This window comes from Periplaneta americana, chromosome 10 (assembly GCF_040183065.1).
Source record: "Periplaneta americana isolate PAMFEO1 chromosome 10, P.americana_PAMFEO1_priV1, whole genome shotgun sequence".
NCBI classification, from domain to species: domain Eukaryota; kingdom Metazoa; phylum Arthropoda; class Insecta; order Blattodea; family Blattidae; genus Periplaneta; species Periplaneta americana.
Window position 1 is genome coordinate 17,297,702 of NC_091126.1, and position 26,898 is coordinate 17,324,599.

At 36.7% G+C, this 26,898-nt stretch overlaps 1 protein-coding gene across 1 annotated transcript in view; it reads right to left on the reverse strand.

Annotated features, from left to right (window-relative positions):
- LOC138707483 (endosome/lysosome-associated apoptosis and autophagy regulator family member 2-like) overlaps positions 1-26,898 on the reverse strand; it is a 57,786-nt gene that overhangs the window by 28,349 nt on the left and 2,539 nt on the right. The window contains exons 2-6 of the mRNA XM_069836964.1: positions 11,282-11,405; positions 8,477-8,678; positions 4,800-4,947; positions 2,787-2,976; positions 1,213-1,451 (exon numbers count right to left, since the gene is read on the reverse strand). Of these exons, the coding sequence (XP_069693065.1) occupies positions 1,213-1,451; positions 2,787-2,976; positions 4,800-4,947; positions 8,477-8,678; positions 11,282-11,405 (903 nt within the window). The remainder of the gene's footprint in view (positions 1-1,212; positions 1,452-2,786; positions 2,977-4,799; positions 4,948-8,476; positions 8,679-11,281; positions 11,406-26,898) is intronic.

Genomic DNA, 26,898 nt, shown 5'->3' on the forward strand with positions numbered 1-26,898 from the left:
TCAGAAAGTTTATTCGAATATTAGCACAACAATATATTTTCGCTTTATTTCAAACCCTTTCTTTTCTAGTCTTATAGTTTCACTACCAGCTAGATTTTGTAGGTTCCCAGAACCTGTTTTCATAGTATTTAGCTGTCTATAAATATTCAAAGGGGAGTTTTGTAGTCGATGTAAAATGCTTCTTTGTCAGTGTGGTAACCAAGTGATTAAAAGAATACCGGTAACATTATTCCTATAATTTATTAAACCGATTTCATCAGTAAATTCACCAGTATGTTATGACGTTGAAGTGATAAAGATGGAGAAAGAATTCAGAAGGTATTTAAAGTAGTACCAGAATTATACTGCGATGGTTATTGTATTGTATTGTATTGTATTGTATTTATTAACATTCCATGGTATTCATACATGCTTACAGCTAGAATATGGAATAAGTCAAAAAACTTAATACTATTATAAAATCTTAATTTATAGTCACAGTCTACATGAAATATATACAGACGAGATTTACAATATAGTCTACTAGTACAACACATAGTTTTAGTATCAATTTCATGAAGTGTTATTGAATGTCATGAATTCACCTACAGAATAGAAGGCGTGAGAAATTAGGTACTTCTTTAATTTGGCCCTAAATAATTTTATGTTTTGAGTTTCATTTTTGATATCGATAGGGAGGCTATTAAAAATTTTTACTGCCATATAACGCACTCCTTTTTGATAGCACGATAGACTTGCCGATGGAGTATGAAAGTCATTTTTTTGACGTGTATTTATGCTATGAACTGTTGAATTAGTTACAAAGTTTTCACGATTACATACGAGGAAGACTATTAATGAAAAGATATACTGACAAGCCATGGGCATTATTTGTAGTTTTTTGAAAATAGTCCTACACGATTACCTAGATTTGGCACCTACTATTATTCTAATTACTCTTTTTTGTAATAGAAATATATTGTTACTATCTGTGGAATTTCCCCAGAATATTATTCCAAAACTCATTACCGAGTGGAAGTATGCAAAGTATATTGTTTTTAAGGTATTGATATTTACTATCTTTTGCATAGATCTAATAGCAAAACAAGTTGAATTTAGTTTGGGGGAAATATGTAAAACCTGACAATATCTAGTCCCTGAAATAGAAAGAAAGTTTAGAAAAACATTAAGATACGTGTTGTTCAATAATACTAAAAATTAGACCTTACTTACCTGATTATTTGAATCACAGGGAGTTCGCGCCACATAATAATCATTGTGCGTGCAGAGTTTTCGAGTGAGGCAACTGGATGACGCCCTAGGTGCATATTGTGTCACGTTATTACAGGGTGTACAAGACTGTGCCTCACGATCAGAATAGTGATTTTCTGGGCATTCAAGACATGAACGAGCTCCACCTTGGCTATAGGTCCCAGCACGGCAGGGTGTACATGAAGAGGCAAAGGCAACACCTGCACAAATAAATAGTTACCGGTATCACTGAAGAGATTATTCCTATACACCTATCATTGTTAAGGGGAAAATATTCAGATTGGAGTTATTTTATTGCAGAGTCCTTGTAACTTCTACTTCATCATCTTCTTCTTCCAACAGATGTAGACAGCTACTGATACTGAGGTACTCGGGCACAAATAGCCCATTTTGCACACAAAAACATAGAAGTCCCCTTTTCGTAACTAAGTAATCATTGTTTCATTCCCTCTTAAACCATCAGCATTTTTAGCCGATTATATCTGCAGAACCTGAATTAAAAAAGTTAATACTGGTAGTGCACCAACAGACCAAATCAGATTCTCAGGTTTGAATATGAGAAATCCCAATGTTGAATTTATACGAATTAACATAGTATTTGGGCAAATTTTCTGACAGCAATAATATGTACAGCATCAATACAGAAAAGGATGGAACACTATTTCATTACAACATAAACCAAAAGTATTGGTACCCACCCAAATGGTTCCTAAGACAACCCGTCTCATCCATAGGTCAAATAACCAACAGGAGTTTTTAAAATGGACTCGGTGGAAGAAGAAAAAATAGCATGATCAATAACAAGAAAAATACGAAGATAAAGAATAAAAACAATTTTCCTTCTCATAAACTTGAACAATGAACAAATTAAATTATTATCAAATACCCGTGACGTAATGGTAAAACAGACAATATGAATATCAAGGAAAATTAATGTTCATTGTTAAAAAATGTACCGTAAACTGGGGTAAAGAGGATCACATGTGGTAAAGTGGATCACGTGTGTATTGCTTAGATAAGTCAGTGCCACATGGATCACACATGCAAAGAAAACCTTTCTTCTATAAATGCCACTAAAAATAGTTTTCTTTGCATGTGTGATCCATGTGGCGCTGACTTATCTAACAATACACATATGATCCACTTTACCACATGTGATCCTCTTTACCCCAGTTTACGGTATTAAATTTGAAAATGTGTAGATAGACCTACTGTATAATACATAGTTACAAATTATACCTATATAAATTACGTGTTTAAATTCGAATAACAATTTGTGCAGTTGTGATACTCTTCTTTTTCATTGACTTTATAAATGAAATATTACATGAAAAAGAAATTATTTGGAACTTGAAATTCTTTTCAGATATTTATCATTTCTTAAAAATAAGCTCTAAAAGTTGTAATCAGCTTACGTGAAAACCCTAAGTGAAATAAAATACACAGTACCAGTACCTAATTCTCCAAATACGCAATCATGCTTTTGAACGAAACTGCTTAACAACAAGGAAGTACCACAGAACATACACACTTACCACTAATTTCTATTGATTTAATTAATACTGGTTTCCCTTGATGCACATCCATTCCTATCGTCTTCCACTGCAAAACATTTTGACCAGTTTTCAAGTGCACAGTCTGTTGTTTCCATTCACCCTCACGTGTTGTTGAAGGCCATCGATATTCTTTCGAGTCTCTAATTGACTGGCACTGATCATTCTGGGCCTGACAAACATACATGTTAGTTATTATACTGTAGTAACAGCAACCTTCTCAATAATATAGTATTAACTGCATAAGAACAGTAAACCTTAAGTTTCTCTTCTTTTTCTGCAACAATGTAAACCATTTTGCTGAAATTGTTCCCATTATAATTTACAGATTATCAAAACAATTTAATTTATAATCATGTGTTGGCATTATTTTCTCTTATAAAATTGGGAACAAATCATTCATAAGATACCGAATTATTTTTTCTAGTTACTATTAGCAATTTAGCCGCAACAATAGCTAGTAATATTTGTCAGTTAATCTTACTTGGAGATAATACATGTGAGATTATTTCAAGCAAACAATAATATCCAGAGTCAGATTACCCAATACTATGCCATAGTCTAGGGCGCCTTTTAAGAGGAGTGGATCAGGACAGCACGTTTGCACATCTTTTTATGTTAAGTTAGGTTAGGTTAGGTTAAGTTAGGTTAGAGTAATTTTAACTGTACGCTTCAGTCGTCATTTCAGTTTGAAAAGAACCTAACCTAACATAAAAAGGAGATGTGCAAACGTGCTGTCCTGATCCACTCCTCTTTTAAGAGGGGGTACACGAAACTTGCGAAAACAAAAGACAGACATTAAAAATGAAAAAAAGAAGCTGTGAAATGCGGATGGGAGGACAGATGAATGATGGGGGCGCAGATTTTAATTTCGTACTCTCCAAAATCTTGCGCAGCAGCGACAAAAATAAATTTACAGTAATCATGTTTTGCTGTGGCAATATCTTTGAATTGAATTCGTCTCAATTTTATTTTAAAAAGTTATGGGTGGTTAGCCGGTTACAGTGGCTGAAGTGACAATGTGTGGCACAGTACGGTGTGGGACGGGGCAGGCAGTGAGGTGTGACTGCATTGTCGTGTAGTGTTTTGACAAAGTTATTGGTACTGTAGTAGATTACTATAATGCATACTGTTTTTAAATTCTAATACCTTTATCTACTAGATTCTTGTTTCTGTTTGTATATATTATTTTTATAATACTGTACATCAGTGAGGGATGTGAAATGGTATGGAATGCCGCCACTGGCTAGCAAAACGAAATCCTCTGCAAAAGTCAGTACATCCATACACAAATTTCGATTTATAGTTACATGACCATGTCTTGAGTTTCTAAATTCTCGTATTATTGCGTTAATATAAATATTGACTAAGAGAGTTGAAAGAGGGCATCCTTGTTTGACACCAGTAAAAATTTCCAACCAATCAGACATTTTCTTGTCAATTTTGACAGAAATGAAAGTTTCTTTGTAGGTATAGGTTAAAAATATTTTCAATTATTTGTTGTGGAATATTATCACATACTAATATTTCTAGAAGTTTGTTGCGGTTTACATGATCAAACACTTTCTAGAGATAAATAAAAGCAATGTTTATTTCTATATTTTAATATAAAAACTGTTGTAATTGTTACATTAAAGCCCAATTAAAGCTATACAGCGTGATTCATAAGTACCTGTACAAACTTCGTGGCTGTAATGTAGAGGTAAAATAAAACTAAAATGTTCTATACAACTTTTCCCGCAAATCCTTAATTTTAGAGTTATGATGCATAATGTCCTACCTTGCTATACATAAAAAATAAGGATCAGTAAAGCTTTCGGATGTGTCACGTTCGTCTATATAGTGACTGCGGTAGATGTACTTAAGAACTCAGTTCAAAGAAACTCTTTTGAAAGAAAAAACCACCATAGCTTATTCCCTTTGAAAGAGAACTTTATAATACCGTATCTTGTTTGTTCTCAAATATTTTAAATTATTTTCAAATAGAAAACTTACCTCAAAATCAAATATAATGTCCCTATCCGAAAACTGGTACAAATAGGACAGATTTCCCGGTTTTACAAGATGTACTGTGTAAGTAAGTGTGGCTGCACAGGGGCCTCCTGAGGAAGCCAAGAAGTCTCCTCTTGGCTGCCATCCATACCTGTGAAGAAATTCACCACCAAATTCATGCGTATAAAATTAAGTAGGCCTACTTAATCTGCGAACTAAGTATTATTGTACAGAGTTGTAAAACTGCGGTAGACTACCATAGAATACGAAATGGCAATGTAGAATGCACAGTTTTCCTAGTAGCATTCCTAGAATATAATGCAACCTTACATACACCAAGGCTCTGCTAGTTGCATAAACAGGCGATATATTATATACAGGTTGTTTAAAAAATACGGGGCATAATTTCAGGTATGTATTTCCCACATGTAGACAATCAAAATAGTTCATTACAACATGTGTCCGGAAATGCTTCATTTCCGAGTTATGGCCTTCACAACATTGAAATTCACCGGAACGTTTTTCTTTCCGCAGGTCTTTTTTTTTATTGGGTTATTTTACGACGCTGTATCAACATCTAGGTTATTTAGCGTCTGAATGATATGAAGGTGATAACGCCGGTGAAATGAATCCGGGGTCCAGCACCGAAAGTTACCCAGCATTTGCTCGTATTGGGTTGAGGGAAAACCCCGGAAAAAACCTCAACCAGGTAACTTGCCCCGACCGGGATTCGAACCCGGGCCACCTGGTTTCGCAGCCAGACGTGCTGACCGTTACTCCACAGGTGTGGACTCCGCAGGTCGTTGTCATTACAGAAGATGTTCAAAATGTCCACCTCCTGCTTGAATACAGACCTCACATCGATGTCTCATTGACCTGCAAACACGATCCCAAACTCCAGGAGTATTGCGTATGTCCTCAGAACATGCCACAATTCGATTCCGAAGGATTCCAAATCAGGCACCGGAGACGAATAAACCAATGATTTTAAATGGCCCCACAAGTAGAAATCGAGAGGGTTCAGATCAGGTGAGCGTGGAGGCCAAGCAATTGGGCCACCTCTACCTATCCATCGATCAGGAAACCTTCGATCCAAGTACCGGCGAGCCATACGACTGAAGTGTGCAGGAGCGCCATCATGCAAGAAGTGAATGTGTTGACGATTGATCAGTGGAGTGTCTTCTAAAACATGAGGTATGGTGTTTTCCAGGAAGTTTGTGTACGCTTGCCCAGTAAGTCTGTTTACAAGTACATGGGGTCCAACTAATCGATCACCAATGATACCGGCCCACATGTTGAGGGAGAACCGCATCTGGTGATGAGATGGAACAGTTGAACGTGGGTTTTCATACGCCCATATTTCAATGTTGTGAAGGCCATAACTCGGAAATAAAACATTTCCGGACACATGTTGTAATGAACTATTTTGATTGTCTACATGTGGGAAATACATACCTGAAATTATGCCCCGTATTTTTAAACACCCTGTATATATACACATATACATATACATACATACTAGTAGAGTCAGAAAGCACCGGAACTTCGGGTGGCAAAGCCATGCTCTATAGGCAACTTCTCTGCCTTTCCCGTGTGGTATGTGACCTACTCTCCAGGAGTATAGACTCAGTGTGGACATGCGCATAATACCTCTATTGCAGATGGCATATAACCATTTACACAACATCGCCTTCCGGCTACGTTAGTCTTACTCATTCTCATGCGCAGCCGCAGTGAGTCTATACGCCTGGAGAGTAGGTCACATACCACACGGACAAGGAAAAGAAGTTTTCTATAGAGCATGGCGTTGCCACCCGAAGTTCCGGTACTTCCTGACTCTACTAGTACTGGGTGTTCAGTTCAAAGTGTGTCATGGCTCGCTGTATGCCGTCACGTGGGTAGTCGATGAGCCTAGAGAATTCAATCTTCCTACACTTCCGCAGAGGTGTATTACTTATCTGCCAGAGAAGTTGCCTACCAAGTACGGCGTTCATTCAGAAGAGTACTTACCGATACGTACGGTAACGCCGGTAGTGGCAGGAATGTGAACTGTTTCGAAACATGTACTGAGGCGAGTTTTTTCTTATTGTCGGGATATGGGGAGAGGGTTAAGACGATTACTTACGTATTTGTTGACATTAACTTCGACGGTCAACATGGACACGGAGCATTTGATTTGTATTGTGGAATGTTGCCGTACGCAACCGATGACAACAAATACCCTGCGTACTACTACTACTTGGCCGCGCAAAACACAGTTCGAAAGAGGTTATGGTAGCACACAGACCGTATAGACCGCCATCTGTTGCTACGACGTTCAAGTTATACCGTACAAGTTCTCAAGTTCAGATTGAACGCTTTGATTAATAGGCAACTTCTCTGACACAAAAGCTGAAACTCGCTTCAAATCGCTGACTCATCAACAGTGACGTCACGACACACTTTGAAATGAACACCCAGTGTATCTATCATATGCTATGTTTATTCCACCAGCTTACATTGTCCATGTTGGCCCTTCAATGTTTATATGTGTATGGATGTACGTATGTATGCGTATATGTGTATGTGTATGTATGTCAAAATTTATTTTTTTAAATTACGATAATAAGCAGATTCTATAAGATGCGGCTTCGTGATCTAGCGATCAATATTCATGACTAGAAATCATGAGAATTCGGGTTCGATTCTCTTCCTGAGCATGATAATTTGCCCTTAAAGAAGCTATTTAATGCTTTCACTCGTGAAGATCTAGAAGCTAAGTGGGTGAATGTAAAGGACTTCTGTACGCAGGTACACCTCAGTGTTCAAGTAAATGTTCTCAAAATGCGTTGTAGGTCTGAAGTGTAGAAACCGTACGATTAAAAAACCATAAAAAGGCCAATTGTAAATATTTCGTATCGGTTTAACTTAATGCTGTGGCAACTGAACACTTACGTTATTACTTCAAAAATGTAAGTACAGTAGCTACATCAAATGGAGCATAAATCCAAAATTATAATAAGCTTAAAGATAATTTGAACATTAAGTCATATTACACAGCTAAGATTGAAAATAAAATTAGATTCACTCCAATAATGAAAACTACATAATCAAACACTTTTGTGGCCATCCAAGTCATAATTTGTAATACCCAATTTAAATTTTTAATGTTGATATCTCATTTTAAATTAAGTGTAACTGAGGATTAATTTGTATAATTTTATGCTTTCCCTCCGCAGGAACTCTTCAAATACAGTCACTCAGGCAACTTCTGGATCTTTACGAGTCCCAGAAACATTGTATCCCAGAAAAAATGTAGTCTTATTTCTAACAATGAAACACTAATATAGAAAAATGTCTGCGATTGTTTAAGAGAAGCAAAAAATTATTTTCACACGCCTCAAACTTATATACCTATGCATTTGATATCTTACACATACGTCCAAATTACCATTCACACCAATTATAATACTGAAACAGTTTAGAGCACTGAAACATTTCGTTGGTCGTTGTATTATTCTGTAACCCTTATTTTATAAACATATGTCGATTACTATATATGCATTCGAGTTTATATTCTGACCAATACTACCAAATTCTACATCATTTCCAAGTAGAATATCCGATTTTCGTATTCTACCAAAACTACTGGACCAGTATTCTACAAAGCTGCACCACTACTCTTACAACATGTACCATACCTGCTACAATTGACGTCATAACTAAATCTACCCATCGAACTGAAGGAGGAGCGGAATGATTCAACCTGCGTGTAGAATCCTTCTGGCAATTCTTCCCAAGTGTCGAATAGAACACCACCGCCCAGAGAGAATGTCCCTGGTCTGCACATCCGGCATGTCAAGTCTCCCAAGTCAAAATAATATCCGGCATCACATGATATCCCTGTTTCAAAACCAAAGTAATGTATCATTAAGGCAATTACATGACAAATGTTTTCAAAATGTTAAACTTTGCAGTGAAGTGTAATATGCAGGAAGCGAAACTTAGTGTCCGATGGGAGAGAGGCAGGTGGTTTCAGATTACCTGTGTTCTAGAGTCCCCCTACTGTGTATAGCAGGAGGCGACGTGGGTCGTGCCCCGTTGAAATACATCACCGCAGTTGTTTACTGTTCACTTGCTTTGTGTTGTAGTCGATTTGCATCATGGGCTAGAGACTATAAAATTTCGCATTAATTTCGAAAAAAAAAAAAGTGATCAAAATATATTTCGCGTTTTATCGCTAATTAGTTGTAAGATAACTGCAATAATTTAGTATAATTTGGAAAGTAATTTAAAAATAACTAAACATTACGTATTAGGCGTCAAAATATTGATTAAAAAGGGTTTCATACATAAATTTATTCTACATATTAAAATTAAATAACTGTATGCTCGACCATGCCGAAATGTGGTAATTATACACCTGGTAGCAGTCCTTTAATGCATGTCATTAAAGTACACCTATTCAATAAATTTCAGGTTTTCGATTATTCTAGGATATACAATCGAAAGACAACGAGTGAAACGTCACGGAGGCTGGAAATCCAATTCTGTCGCAGAAGGTTATGTTCTGTTACTATAATAATTAGTGTTAATTGTAAATGATATTCAAATAAATTCAATTTGTCATCTCGTTTTTCAATTCTAAATCAATTTCCAGGTTATATCAAAATTAGTTCATGTTATTCTTTACATTACATCAAGGTCAATGACATTATTGTTCCTCGGAAAAAATCAATACTTTCGCGTCTGCGCACATCTCACAATTTACGAGCTATGCACAAGGTCACTTCCGATCTTCAGTCAGATACAAATAAAATGAATACTTCTGAATAATTTCAAGTTAGAAATATGGTCGAGCATAAAAAGTCGTATGAAACTTGCCTATAATGGTAATTAAGATGCTCGTATGAAAATTATGAAACTCGCTTGCGCTCGTTTCATAAACAAACGTACTCGCGTCTTAATTACTATCATTATAGGCTCGTTGCATAATGTACTATTATAACACTGAGAAAAAAACATTATTTGTATAATGTAACATCTGCTGTTTTTATTTGTGAAATGAAATCATAGCAGAAACCACAATATTATTTTCTTTCGTTCTACGCCTACGATCACTAACACTTAAATTATTATACTTTGAGAAAAACCTTTTTGCGTCAACAGACGCACAAGGAACCCAGACACACTTCAACACAGCAGGTGTAAATTCATGGTAATTCAACATGAGAATTTGTAATGCCTCAATCACGTCAGCTTTAACATTGGAAGTTTTGGATGACTATTTCAAAACTATTTCCTTCAAAGCAAGAAATGTTATACTGAAATAAATATTTTTTACATCCTCGAAGTAACTCACTGTTTTAACCCTTTCTGTGAGTGCATTAACATTATCAACATTTATCTGTACAATATTTGCTGGGCTGAATAATTCATTTAGATTTGAAAACAATGACTATGAATCATGTAACTCTTATTTTTTAATTTTCTGAATCACTAGTTTACTGACATGCTTAAATAAATAATTATTGTATTTCAGCCTTTAAATTCAAATTGAAATGGCTAATTGATTTGCCTACCGACTCCCCTACATTATCAGAAATTATTATATTCATTCTACACTTCAGATCATTATGCGAAAATCTGTGGTCTCTACTTATCCCCCCCCCCCACTGTTGACCATTAAGGCTGGTTCACAATAAACCGGGAACGGAAACTAGAACGAGAATGAGGACGGAAATAATGTTAAAATAAATGTATTTAAATGTAAGCATTCACAATAGTTAATTGTGAATGCTCACATTTAAAGACATTTATTTTAAGAATATTTCCGTTCTCGTTCTCGTTCTAGTTTCCGTTCCTGGTTTATTGTGAACCAGCCTTTACTCTACTCACGCGCAAGTAAACAAACCCGTACCGATAACTATAGTAAAGGAACAGCAAACCTGTTTCATCGGGCACTAAGTTTCGCTGCCTGGTAATATGGAATGCTGCGCCTAAGAATATGTTACGACAAAAGAACTAGATAAGTTCGAAAATATTATGTTCAGAATGGATTCTTCATTAATAAAAAAAAATACATTTTATTTCTAAAGTGAGCGTGTTTCATAATGATAACAGAGACACTAAAAGCAAAAATATGACCACAAGTATGTCAAAGAAAGGTGTTAAAACGCTAACAAACATATGTTTAAAGACTAGTGTGATGAGTCAAGTGACAATTGCTTTTAAATGACACAGTGTTATTTTTTTAGTCTATTTAAATGGCTCTCTGGCGGTATAATGCGTAAGCTCATTGATTTCCATCCACAAGATCGAAAGCGATTTTTCATGAAAAAAAAAATTGTGTCATTTAATATGAAAGTACAAGACATGCTAAAATGTTACCTAAATGAAACATCTGAGATTCAACAGTGAGCTTCATCACACATCCTTTAATGTTTTCTTTAACAATTGTGTGTATGGCTGTATAAATCCAAAAGACTTGTGTTTGAAATACATACTGCAATCATTAATTCTAGTTGCTGGATTAGGACTCGTATCAGAACACATGCCAGAGCTAGGAACTTGGACCCTCCACCGCCCCTTCTGTCCATCACATTCTGTCAGTTCATAATGGTATCCACCCTAAAATGAAAAAATATCTTAATTATTTAACAAAATTTGAATAAACATTACAGAAGTCAAATAGCTTCTCAGGTAATTATTACGCCATTCATTACATAAGTACCACTATAACTATACATCCACGTTTCATTTCTGGAACACAAATGTAAAGTAATTTTCATTATGTAATAAAATAAGAATATAAATTGTAACAATTTTTTGTTTTCCTTATTATACAGGGTGTTTAAAAAATACGGGGCATAATTTCAGGTATGTATTTCCCACATGTAGACAATCAAAATAGTTCATTACAACATGTGTCCGGAAATGCTTCATTTCCGAGTTATGGCCTTCACAACATTGAAATTCACTGGAACGTTTTTCTTTCCGCAGATCGTTGTCATTACAGAAGATGTTCAAAATGTCCACCTCCTGCTTGAATACAGACCTCACATCGATGTCTCATTGACCTGCGAACACGATCCCGAACTCCAGGAGTATTGCGTATGTCCTCAGAACATGCCACAATTCGATTCCGAAGGGATTCCAAATCAGGCACCGGAGACGAATAAACCAATGATTTTAAATGGCCCCACAAGTAGAAATCGAGAGGGTTCAGATCAGGTGAGCGTGGAGGCCAAGTAATTGGGCCACCTCTACCTATCCATCGATCAGGAAACCTTCGATCCAAGTACCGGCGAGCCGTACGACTGAAGTGTGCAGGAGCGCCATCATGCAAGAAGTGAATGTGTTGACGATTGATCAGTGGAGTGTCTTCTAAAACATGAGCCAGCGCAGCATTGCCGTCCGCCTTACCGTACATGAAGTGTATCTCTGCCAGCTCTTGATTTGAATACATGTCGCACAGTCTAACGCTACACAACACTGAATGTAACCTTCGCCTCGGAATGAACTGTCAGAGTGCCCTCTTAATGTCTCCTTTGACGGCAACGACCTACGGAAAGAAAAACGTTCCGGTGAATTTCAATGTTGTGAAGGCCATAACTCGGAAATAAAGCATTTCCGGACACATGTTGTAATGAACTATTTTGATTGTCTACATGTGGGAAATACATACCTGAAATTATGCCCCGTATTTTTGAAACACCCTGTATATATGTAAACAAGTTAAATAAAATTGTTCATATGAATAGTCCACACAAAATTCTTGGGTTGTACATTTGATATTTATTGAAGTTGTGATGTATATATTTAGAAAGGATGGTATTTACCAACGCTGAAAAAAATTACACGATTCTCGTGAATGGTCAATGTGGAAAAAGTGAAAGCTATCTTGCAATTACATCAGTCAACTTACTTTTAATACGTTGCACAGGTGTTAATTATTTACACCCGAATTAAACAAAATAACAACATAAGAATATCAGCATCACTTTCTATCGTTTTCCCTATTGCAGTAAACAAAATAACAACATAAGAATATCAGCATCACTTTCTATCGTTTTCCCTATTGCAGTAAACAAAATAACAACATAAGAATATCAGCATCACTTTCTATCGTTTTCACTATTGCAGTAAACAAAATAACAACATAAGAATATCAGCATCACTTTCTATCGTTTTCCCTATTGAAGTAAACAAAATAACATCACTTCCTATTATTTTTTGTTACAGAGATCTTTCATCTGAAGAACAAAATTTAAATAGCGATATTTAATTAACTATTTGGATTAGAAACTTGCGGTAAACATAGTTATTATTCTAATAATCTAATTTTATTTACATTAATTTCTGCTACAGTTTGGCTACTGTTCCATTAAACGAAATGAAACTTCTGTAGAAAATAGACTATTCCTTTTTCTAATTAACATTCATCCTCTGTAGATGATTAAATTTGTGAAATACGAGGATCGTTCCGAAAGTAATTAATGCCTCTTATTTTTTGTGTTTACTTGTAACGTCTGAGCAGGATGTTAGTGGCGTTGTAGTAAAGGCTGAAGCTTCACGCTAATGTCCTGTAGTGAGACAGATAGTGGCAGCAGGGCTATCTATCAACATGACATCTGGCATAGAGGTGCGTAAGAAACAGATGTGTTACTGAATCCCTCACTGCCAACAAATTGCACCCACTGACATTGTACGTACGTATGTATGTATGTATGTATGTATGTATGTATGTATGTATGTATGTATGTATGTATGTATGTATATATGTATGTATGTATGTATGTATGTATGTATGTATGCATGTATTTATTTATTCACACTGCAAATGAGTGTATACCCGGCGGCAGTGGTAACTAATTACACTCAATAATGACAATAATAAACACAACTAATAAAAAACAATAATTAATAATAATAATAATAATAATAATAATAATAATAATAATAATAATAATAATAATAATAAGGAACATCATAAATTAAATTAAGCATGGTCACTTAAAATAACATTTAAAATAAATCTAATTTGTATCTTAACCCTAAGTTCGAACTCAGACCCACGAGTGTGACAGGTTCATACCTGCACAAGTACCTTTCGACACTAAACTTATTTCGCTGTCACCTCACTCACTGCACTGATTCTACCTGATTTCACTAACACTTCTAACCATTTCACTGTTCAAATACTTTGCACAGCCGCTTCACTGACACCAACACACTTCACTTACACAATAGACTTCACTGACACTACACACTTCACTGACACAACACACTTCCACACTGATAGAACACTTCAAATAACAAGATATCAATTACACCCTTTAAGTAGTGTATATAATATAGTACCGTCTATTAGTAAAGTCCTTAAACCTATTTTTAAATACATTTTTGGTTATTGGTAAAGCCTTTAGTAAGTCTGCAGGTAAAGCATTCCAGTCGCTGATAGTACGATTGAGAAAAGAAAACTTTCCAGTGTCCGTCCTCGGTCTTCTTTCCCCCAATTTATATGACATTCATCGACGTTTGTTGAAGGCGTACGGAGACCATACAGAGGGTGCGTTTCAACCGCGACAGTCTCTGGGATAGGCGGGTGTGATTCTTTTGGATGTCCTGCAGCCTGAAGAAACTGTCAATTCTGGCTAAGCTGAAAGCCTGAATTTCCAGTGTTAGGCCAGAGAAGAAAACCTTTCGCTTGCAACGCGATAAAGCCATACCCCACACCAGTTTAGAGACTTAGCGCCTTCAGACTTCCATCTCTTTGAGCCTATGAAAGACGGATTACGTGGGCAGCAACATTTTCCAGACAAGGCTGCTGTCATCGCAGCTGTAACAAAGTGGCTTGCCTCTGCTGGTTCAGATTTTTACGACCGCGGCATGCAGGCTCTTGTTCATCGCTGGCAAAAATGCTTAACGAATGGTGGTGACTATGTGAAAAATAACTGTAAGTAGCTGAAACTTTGCTCTTTTCAACTGTGTTATTATGCTCTGTGTATCTGTTGTAGTTTCCATGGAAATAAATAGGAGGTATTACTTTCGGAACTACCTTCGTATGAACACAAAATAATATTATTGTATGTCTGTTGTCTGTTCAGCGCCTTCTTCAGTTTAAACTCCAGATGATTTCTTCTTGAGTTGTCCTGTTTAAACGCTACATTGCAAAGAAACGCCATCCACACCCGAACGACGACAGGAATGCAAAGGACGATTGTACACATTCCGCTATTATGCCTGTATCCAAGCTGGAGGTCTCCATTTTGAGCACTTGATCTAAACGTTAGATTAACCAATCTAGCGTCATAAACTCTATGAAACTGTGATGTTTAAATAAACAAACAACTAAATAAATAATGGTTACTGTACGCTATAGTATCATGCCTAGGACTCGCGTTCCGGAATGCGCCTGGTTTGAGTCTTCATGGGGGAAGAAATTTTCTCTCAAAATTTCAGCCAAAGTATGAAACCGGTGCCCACCCAGCATTGTGATGAATTAGGGGAGCAGTGATAGCGAAATCCGATTAGGAAATCCAGCTATGAGGGCTTGGGGTCATCGTGCTAACTACACGGTACCTCCATTCTGGTTGGATGATCGTTCACCTCTGCTCAAGCATGTGAACGTGAGACCAGCAGCTGGCTTGTCGACCTTGGACTTTCATGGGCTCTCGCGCTAGGGATTATTATTATTATTATTACTATTATTATTATTATTATTATAACTAGGCCAGGAGATAATGGGGTAGGGTGGCTAGTTCCTTTCTCTCTATTATTATTATTATTATTATTATTATTATTATTATTATTATTTCAATAGATTATTTTACGACGCTGTATCAACATCTGATGTTATTTAGCTTCTGAATGAGTTGAAGGTGATAATGCATGTGAAATGAGGCCGGGGTCGATCACCGAAAGTTACCCAGCATATGCTCGTATTAGGTTGAGGAAAAAACCCGGGAAAAACCCCAACCATGTAACTTGCCCCAAACGGGAATCGAACCCGGGCCACCTGGTTTCGCGGCCAGACGCTCTGTTTCTCCACAGTTGTGGACTTATTACTATAGGCTATCGTACGGAAATAAAGTTTCAGCTTCCATTATTGAATCTTAAGAGGCAACCCAAAGTGCACGCGTGCAACAGAAGTTGCCGAACTGCCAGAAATTGCAATAGTACTATTTATTTAGGTGAAAATTAATTTTTGGTCCTACAGAAATTGTTATGGTGACAATGGTTATTAGAGAAGAAAAATTCGCTCCGGCGCCGGGGATCCAGTGCTGTGGATTGAACTTCGGCGTAGCTTAGTGGTTAGAGCGCTTGGTACGTAGAAACAGGGACCCGGGTTCGATCCCAGGCACCGGAGCGAATTTTTATCCTTTAATAACCATACTATTTATTACTTGTAACTGGTATCAGAGACAATATAATATATGCGTTCCTAATTTGTATTGCATTTTTGGCTACCTGTAGTAGAATTGTTTCCAATAGATGTGGACCCTAAATCATGCGCGTAAAGAGCGGTAGTGTTTAGAGCAGTGATCGTCAGCACTCGCTGAAATGGGTATCGGGTAAGGAGTGTATCGGAAAATGCACCGTGGTGCAAGAGAGAGAGAGAGAGAGAGAGAGAAAACAGCCGTAACTGGTGCGGACGGTCAGTACTGTAGCTGTAGACTAGGACGCTATTTAACGCACCGTTAAACCTTATGTCGTAGCTCCTATGATAATCAATCAATCGCGCTGTAATTTAAGATTCATAGATATCTGTCTCAGAAAAGCATAGAAAAGATGTCGAAATCAAACTCTTTTTTGGAAAGTGAAAAAAATATAGGCTATATGTACTAACTTCGAAGAGACCTGCTAAAATATATTACATTGACACCCACAAAAGTTGGTAAACGGCAAACATTTTTATTTTTCTCTTTAGATGGGGTCAAAGCGAAACAAATGTTTAGAAAGAATGAAAATTAGTTTTAAAAATGGTCGCTATTCAAAATCTTTACTAGTTTCCGTGTTACGGCTAGTTAAACAAAGGATTATTTTCGTCTATGGACTTCCGTATGCAGGGTGACTCAACGTTTGGCTGTTCGAACTGCAGGTTCTCATAGACAACATCGCGATAATTTCAAATTTATTTTCGAAATGTTTCCTTTGCTTAAAGTTTTCGAGTTAATCGTGAGTTTTGAAATTTAATAAAAATAGTTCCATTACATAAATAATATTTTTTCTGATTAAACACCAGTATGTCATACTTTGAAATTCAGAAAAATAAAAAGAATATCATAGCAGTTTTATATTTATTAATGGTATTACTGTTACTTTAATAACAATAATAATAATAATAATAATAATAATAATAATAATAAATGAAATAATAGTAAATAAAAAATAATAGTAAATAAAAAAATAATAATAAATAATACATAAAAATAAAATAATAAATAAATAAAAATAAAATAATAATAGTAGTAATAATAATAATAATATTATTATTATTATTATTATTATTATTATTATTATTATTATTATTATTATTATTATTATTATTATTATTATTATTATTATTTGGACTGAAACTATCTTGTTTCATTTTCCTGCCTTAGTACAAGTGCCATTTCACTTCAAACCTATCAAAATTTCATATTGCTATCTCCATTTTTTTTTTTCGGAAACTTTTGACTCTAAAATAAATTGGATTCTTGTATATTTTTTTTCTAGAAATCTAATTTCGGCAGATAACGAAATTTTCGAAAAACCCTTTGTATCAATTCTTCTGAGACACTAGCTCGAGGATGCACTATGCTATGTCCGCTGGTTTAGAGGGAGAGAGAAAAAGAGCACTCATGAAGGGGTAAGTGGGTAAGTCGCACGCCAATCTCATTTTGTACTCGAATTGGCTCGTGGGTGATTCGCGAGGCCACCGCACACGATTGCGAGGCAAAGTATCCACTGAGCGAAGCTAGTTTTAAGCCGCTTATCCACGAATCAAGGCTGCCTTATGATGTTTGCTTCGCTTTGCTTCACCTGAACCAGTTCCAGTCTGTTTCTTGGATGCGATCAAACTGCAGCGGCGGATTTTCAGGGGAGGCAAGGGAGGCCGAGCCTCCCCTAATATTTTACCAGAACACAATATGGCAGTAATAATTTCAGCTGAATTAAGATCACAGACAAGTTACAGCAAATGACGAACATTTTCCCTTTTATATTAATTTTATTATTCACTACGACTAAGATGTAAGTTACGTAAAGTCGACCACATCCAGTTGGTGATGCCCGCTCGCTATACTGTAGCCTACATAGTACAAATAATTAGTACTGCAAAATAACAGCGCTGTAACCTGTATAGTCGACATCTAGCAGCCTGCAGTGTCTGTGTGAGAGCAGGAGAGAGGAGTCGATTACATGACGCTACTCCCCAGTAACCATGACAACAGCAGTTCAACCAATAAGATAGCTGGTTAGCAGAGTGTTTATACTTGACTAGAACGCGCGAAGGGAGCCGATTTGGAGACGTCCTACCCACCGCTGACAACTGTACTGCTTAGTCACGGCCGGTTTCGGCTGTATTGGGAAGCTTTCTCTCTTTCTCTTTTTCTCTCTTCTTGGTTTTAGAAAATTGAGTCACGTGTTAGTTTTCTCTCCCTGCGTAAAAGTTTTCATTTATGTTGTTAGCTTTTCTCTTGTTTGCGGGTGCTCTTGTTATTTTATTCTTTTGTGTTACGAGATGTATTTACTTATACAGTATTTTAAGTATGTCGAGAGTTTAGAAACAAATGCAGATTTGTCTCTAGCTTCTTCTAGTAGCAGTTATTCAGTATGTTGTGGCCTATTTGATCGGTTTGCGAAGAAAGAGGAACGTCCAGTTAATTTGCTCTAAAATTAGGCTATGTAATAGTAATGAGCAAGCCCCGGATTCTTAGGTTCGAATCAATTTCGTTGCTGTCTCGTTACTCTCGAAATATTGTTTTTCTTGTTCGTTTTATGTAGCAAAGAGTAACATTCTTAAATGTAATATGACCTAAAAAGACCTAATTCGTAGGTTAGGACTTAAAGCGTCCCAAAGAGTGGCAATCTTTATCAAGCCGTTGTAATATATTAACAGTATGTTGTTTATATTAATTTTTTCCCCTAAAATCATGTAAATTCCTAAACATAAGATTTAAAATCCTAAAACATAAATTGGAAAATCTAATTTTAGTTTCTTAAAACCTATAAATTCTGCGCTTGGTAATGAGGTACGTCACAGGCCTTATATTTTATATTCTCATCATTCACGTCTTGGCCTCCTCAACTTTCAAACCCACCGTCCGCTACTGGATTAAAGGTGACTCGCAGTGAATAACTCGCTCCGTGTGGACTGTTCGTTGGTGATGATGTCATCACGCAAACCAGTGTTAACAGCCTTAGTTACCGCGCACTAACTGGTGGTTCACGCTGCTTTGCATTCCTGCCTCGCTACCAAAGAACAAACTCGCGAGCAAACAACAAGCGAGGCTACTGCGAGAGACGGCAGCACGTGACAGCCTCGCTTTATACATACGCGGCTATAGACATGAGGATCAGAGTAGTATTTTAAATGCCAACGTAACGAAATTGGAGACTTCCAGAATAAATATAGACACACCTACTCTAATGTCAGTGGCAATAGATTTCAGACTCCAGGAACACGACAGCACTGAGTGATGTGTAGTCCTCTAGTAATCAATGTCAAGAAACGAAACGGCCATAGGCAGACATAGGGGACAATGCCCCCAGGTCAGAGTGGTATAGGCTATTTTCTCTCTCTCTCTCTCTCTCTCATTAGATATGAAGGAAGTAGCCTATACTTACAACTTATTTACAAATAGATTTTAGAGAATCAGAAGTTTCATTGCCGCTCTCACATAAGCCCGTCATCTGTTCATATCCTGAGCAATATTAATCCAGTCCCTACCATCATATCCCACCTCCTTCAAATCCATTTTAGTATTATCCTTCCATCTACGTCTCGGGATCCCCTCAGGTCTCCCGACTAACACTCTATGTGCATTTCTGGATTCACCCATACGAGCTACATATCCTGCCATCATTTAATCTTCCTAATGACAGAGTGGATTGGAATAAACTGATGGGGATCCTAAAGAAAGTAGGTGTGGACTGGAAAAAGAGAAGATTTTTCAGTAATCTTTATATGAAAAGACTCAAAGTCAGAATAGGAGAAGAAATGTCAGAAGAAAGTGAAACTGGGAGAGGAGTACGTCAAAGATGCAATTTATCACCTACCCTGTTCAGCATTTACTTGGAGGATTTAATGAAGAACTGTTTTCAGAATATGGGATGAGTGATAGCAGGAGGAAGAAGAAAAAAGTGCGTAAGATTTGCTGATAATATGGCGTTGTTAGCAGAAGAGGAGATGATACTATGGGATATGCTACTGGAGCTAATGACAACTGTGAGCAGTATGGGATGAAGATAAATGCAAATAAGACGAAGACCATAGTCATTGGAAGAAAAATAAAGAAGGTAAACTTCCGAATTCTAAATGAGGCAGTAGAGCAAGTGGACAGCTTCAAAAAGTTGGAGTGTACTATAAGCAGTAACATGAGCTGCTGCCAAGATGTCAGGAAGAGGATAGCAATGGCCGAGGAAGCTTTTAATAGAAAAAGGACCATCTGCGAACCTCTGAAAAAAAACTAACGAAGAGACTAGTGACGCTTTGCGACGAAAGGGTGGAACGCCAATATTTAGCGTCAGTGGCAACAGGCGGAGTCAGATCAATGGTAGGAAGAGAGAGGAGCTTAGTTACTAGATTTCAGTCTCTCTCCCTCTCTTGTACGGAGGAGGGACACGAAGGCTTGCACTGCAGCTGAGGCTTACTGTGAATGATTGGGTAGCTGAACGGCCGCACTCTTATACAAGTACAGCACGCTGCACCATGAACTTATCCGGACTATGTATGGTACGGATGATGATGATTGATGATATGTGAATTAATGATGACGAAATGAGTCCGAGGTCCAACACCGAAAGTTACCCAGCAATTCTGCTTCAATTGGTTGAGGGGAAACCCCAGGTAACTTGTCCCAACCAAAATTTGAACCCGGGCCCGCTCGTTTCACGGCCAGACGTGCTAACCATTACTCCACAGCGGTGGAGGAACAATTTGTAGGCCTATAGCGCGAGTCAACGGTTTATCAACTAACTTACTCTCCGGATGGACCACATAAAACCCTTCCCATTTTTAGGCTCCTTTTTCAACGTACCGCTTAGTAAATTGAACGATTATGCCGATTTCTTCCTCGATTTATAAAACCAAATTCGCGAACATAGGTTTAGTGATTTAAGGAATTTGAAGCAGAACATATCTTTGTATGCTGATCCTTTTTGGCAGATGTACAAAAAACTAAAATAAACCTAAAAAATCTGAGCTTACAGATTTGCAATGTGATGTTACATTGAAAGCTAAATGCAAGGAATTTGTAGGAACAGAAGTTTTGAAACAATTTTGTAAAAATAAATATCCACGTCTTCGTTCCTTTGCAGTAGACCTTCTGTAACAGGAAAACTACTGCACTTGAAGATATGGGTTGCATACGGTATACCATATTCAGAACAAAATACATAAAAATGAACAAACATTGGATTGTTGATGTTTTCGACTCCACTGTTTTGCATGAAATGACCCATATGCCATTGAAGTTATAATCGATACGACCTTGTGTGTGAACAACTGTGATGATAAAATCTAAATGCAGGTCTCGACTGAGTGACAGATAGCAATCATTCTGATCAAATTCGACTGACAATAACATATCGAACTAGTCGAACAGGTTGAAGAATGGTAAATGATTTAGTTACATTTTTTGTTTATATGTCAGTGTGATAGACAAAAAATATATTTCGTTTTTAGTATTATCAAATAATAACAAATTGTTGTAAGTTCTGATAATTTTCATTGTAATTGTTATCATGAGGTGACGTGTTTATTAACTACTGTACTGTCTGTAAACCTAGGTGTAAATACTCCGCCACTGGCGATGCTTGCATTTGTTATTGAAACCCTTGTCCTTCACTCTCCTCTACGCTGATGGCGGACGGCCGCATAACTGCATTGAGCTCTATGCTGCATAACTGAATAGAGGCATTGAGCTCTATGCTGCATAACTGAATAGAGGTTGGATTTCAAACTGGCCATCTATGCACTATGCGTGACCCGTGACAGAGCTCTACCTATTAGCACAATTATTGGAATACAGAGTCCGCAAAAAAAAAATGTATACACTCTTTGACAGACTATCGGGATATTGATACTGTCAATTGATTTGAATTACTAGTATGTTGTAATATGGTCTTTCGCTACTTCATCACGATAGTGAGAAAACTAAATGGCTGAACACGCTTGACGTTCGAGCAGCGAAAGTGCATTCTGAAGTGGTTTATGAGATTTGAAGTGTAGTGTCAGTATAGTGCGAAAGAGAACCCCCAACACGCCTAACAATTAAATACATTATTAACAAGTTTGAGGCGCATGGAACGATTTGTGACATTATACCAAGGGAGATCGGGAAGACCGTGTACAGCTACAAGACCTGCTTCGTCGGCTCTCGTGTTGGAAAGGTTTGTCACTTCTCCACAGAAGTCTGCTGCGCAATGTACACGTAAAGTGGGGATTAGCAATACAAATGTACGACGAATTCTGAAAGCTGCTAAGTGGAAAGTTTACAGCCCACGATTACTGCACGCGATTAGGCCTAATGATGACGATCCTGATCGTCGAATGCAATTTTGCGAATGGTATCAGCGAATGGTAACTGAAGACGAACAATTTGTGAAGAAGGTAGTGTGGTCTGATGAGGCCCAGTTTAACTTAATGGAACAGAGAATCGGCATAACTGCGTCTACTGGGCACCGGAAAATCCGCATGTTCATGTGGATAAGGCGGTCAATCTACCAGTTCATGTGTGGCGTGGACTGTCATCAAGGGCTTAGTAGGACCCTTTTTCTTTGATGGTACTGTCACTGGAGAAGTGTACCTCGAAATGTTATGCATATCAATTTTACCAGGTGTACGTGCGCTTTATGGAGCTGATGTTGAGGTCTTCTACCAATAGAACGAGGCGCCACCACACTACCACCTAGCCGTGCGAGCTTTCCTGGATGACAATCTGCAGAAACATTGGATTGGACGAAGAGGGCCCATTGAGTTCCCCCCGCAGTCGCCAGATCTAATCCCTATGAATTTTTACTAGTGGGGAACTGTGAAAGACCAAGTCTATCGACGTAAGCCTCGCACGCTGGAGGATCTTCGCCAGTAGATTACAGCGGCATGTGCAGCGATCTCCACTGAAACATTGACCGACGTAGCTGCGGCAACCGCTTGTTTCGTTATGTGTCTGGCCGCCAACGGCGAACATTTTGAACATATAAAGTAACCATGTGCTTAACTGAAGACAGCACTACATGTGTGATCAGGATTTAAATGTAAAACAAACACATAATAAATAGTTTTCGTTCCTTAAAGAGTGTATACATTTTTTTTGCGGACTCTGTATTTAATTTTCTGATTAGAAAAGGAAATTAATTTTTCTCCCTTGATTGAAAAATATACTCGTATCCAATACGAATGTAACTACAAGTTAATACTTTTCACTTCAGTGTGCAATTCTCAACTCTTTCCTATTAGAAACAAAAAGCACTTCAACATTCATCGTAATTAAAATATGTATAAAACTGTCCTATTAATTCAGCTGAATATTTGTTTCGCTCATCCCCTCATTTAATGTTCAAATAAAAACTACATTTGAATGCACTTATTACAAATATAGCCTACTTAAAATAATCCTAATTAAAAGTAAATAATACACAGTGTTGGTGCATCACTCAATACGATCGTGTACAGCTACGTCTGCAGTATTGTCATAGCACTCAACTTTGTTTTCAAATATTCATCTCCTTTTCCATAAAACAAATCACAATCCATAATGATCTCTATATACATTACAACTGGAGTTCGTACATTTTTTTGTCTCAAGACTCAAATTCAACTACGTAGGCAATCAAATTGCGCGCCCCACGGGGGTATTTTAAAGTGAACAGGGGTAATGTAGCCTGATAATATCGCATAATTAAGTGTAGAAATCTCCTGCTGCTGCTATTATTATTATTATTATTATTATTATTATTATTATTATTATTATTATTATTATTATTATTATTATTATTATGTTAATTCTGCAGAACTAGAGTAAAGTATGTACCATTTTCCTTTAATAATTGAGTACTACGAATAGTAGGCCTACAGAGTACTAAGCATGTGGTTTTACTTTCCGACACTCAATACTTTCCACAGTACAACTTAGAATTATTCACCTGTTGTGAGTAGTAATGAATTAATGTATTGCCTCCATATGCGAAACGGATCGTCATTTAAATGTGGAACACGATGGATAATTCTGTCAAATGCGAACTCTTGTAATTATATAAGGTTTGCTAGAGAGGTCCAGATGAAAATTTTTGGGCAGTGGTGTTTAGGGGCCTGGACCGCACCTGCAAGAAATCATTTTTTTGGTGCCGGAAAGTAAATCACATGCTTCGGACGCCATTCTATACTATTCGTGGTATGAAATTAAAAAAATGGTACCTCTTTTAGTCTAGTTTATTATTATTATTATTATTATTATTATTATTATTATTATTATTATTATTATTATTACGTATATAGAGACGGACATGACGGCATTTCCATTATTGTTCGAAAAATTGTAATTCTGAAAAAAGTTAATAATTTTAATTTAAGTATTTCAGCACTTTTATTTAATATTTTTCGGGACGCTACGGCGTCCCATCCCGAAAGCCACGACCCATGGTTTACATTTAAGTAATTGATCTGCAATAGAAATTGATTCCGCTAATCTAAAAATCTTTTGAAACTGAGGTTTCCTTCAAGAAACATGAAATCCATTAAGGACAAAACGTGGAAAGAGGTCGTTCAGTATATTTAACAATTACTGTTGAGCCGTAAAAAAAGAGACAAATCAAATGCCACGTATGTAACTTATGCTACAAGTCTTCATGCTTCATGTTTGGCATAGGCCTACGGTTAAAGATTTTCACCGTACGCGGAAAAAAAAAAGAAAACATTCCGCACCGTTCCGCATAAAAACATAGTAACATCTGGCAATTTTTGAACCGGTGGCCTATTGGAATATTTGCAGATTGCTTGCTAATATCTTCAGAAATTATCAACTATGATCTCTGAAGAGGAATTTCTTATTCCCCGTAATAGAATATTATCCTCGAGAACAGCTAAATGCTTTATTTTAACGTGAATGTGTAATCACCGGTATATTATGTTCGGAGGCCTTTCATCTGTAGCTAATCTATTTCACGGGGATTTCATCTTCACTTTCATTTCAACGAGAGCCATTTTTAAATAGCTTTATACTTCACCGTCCGGATCTAATGGCAAACACGAGAATTCTTTGGTCGCCAACAATCACCGTTGAAATGTTTACATATATATTTACAACTATCGGCAATTAATTTAAATGTGAGGAAATTTCTAACAAATGACTTTCGTAAAATAGTATTTTCTTAAAAAAAATACTGTTAAAATAGCAGATTATTTCAACACTAGTACCGATACGTAAGAGGTCTAGTTTGAGAGTTCTTGTGCAACTCAGTTTTCGAATTTAAAACGCCATCGTTAGATAGCCTACAAGAAATTGGAACGTGTTCTCTCTTTTTACTATGTATTAAGTGACACATAGCCTTTAACAAAGCAAATGAAGGTCCAGGGAAAAAACACGTTTAATCACATTTGAAGGGTACACGGGAAAAACGAACAATGTCACATTTCCATAAAAGGTGAGATAGTGATTTATTTCAGTGTATTACTGCAAAATTTATTGCTTTTTCTACTTGAAATGAAGGAAATGACGAAGGTATCCGTGGTTTTAATTCTCCTTTACCACTTTTGGTAAAAGTAACACTAAAGTTTGTAGTAATACAGTGAATTAGATAATGACATCACCCTTAACAGCATTGTTACATTGTTCGTTTTTCCCGTGTACCCTTCATTTTGCAAGATTTTCGGGAGAGCGTTTACAGACTTGCAGAACTGACAGGTTCTTCCCACGTAAGCCTCTCCTTAATATGATTATAATGTGGAACAAAGCGAGTTTTTCCCTTGTATGATTAAAGATCTCAACTTTAACTGTCAGATTCAATTAAAATATAAAAATTACTAAATTTGGACTAAAAGTGCTTTTCCTCTGGACCCTTCAAATAGATCATCCCATAATGCCGATAATGCATTTTTATACCATGAAAGAATTACTAGGTTTTTATTTCGATTTAAAAATGAATATTATTTCAGACAATATCCTGCAGTCGATATCATGGTTCTAATATTAACGTTAATCTCTTATCACAGTCTTCTCAAAAAGATAAAGTGGGAAGAGGAAAGTAAATATGAAATTTGATTATATTTAAACCACGTCTGTCAATTCATTAAGTCGATGTACAGTACGTGCAGTGTATAACAGATTGTTTGTACACCGCTTATATTATTAAACTAACCTTTGAAATGACCTTAAAATTCAAAATATATCAATAAAACTAAATTCATTATATTTCACGAGTTAAACACGAACACAGTGACATGAATAAAATTAATTTACATACATCTGTTACTTACAGAAAAATTTAAAACCACATATTCCATGAAATTCATGGAACACCGCGTTTGTACACTTACTCCACGGACAGTGGGTAGTTAGGTTTAGATGCATAGTAAACAAGCATGCAGTGTGCACAGGGTTGTCTTTCAGTGGAGGTCACTTGCTGTTGTGTACAATGGAGCGTCGTAAGGAGCTCAGTTACGATTTAAAGAAATTAGAAAGTTATTATTCGGCTGGCTCTGAAGAGCTATTCCTATAGAAAAAGAGGTAAAGTAGTGCATAAACACATTCTACAGTTCAACACATTGTAGAAAAATTTCGAAGTCATGAAACTTGGAATAACTTGGAAAGAAAAAACAAGCAAAAAATGCTAAATGCACATGACGAGAATTCATAGTTAATCAAGTTGTCAAAAATCCAAGAATAAGAAGATTAATAATCAAACTATCCATCTTGTG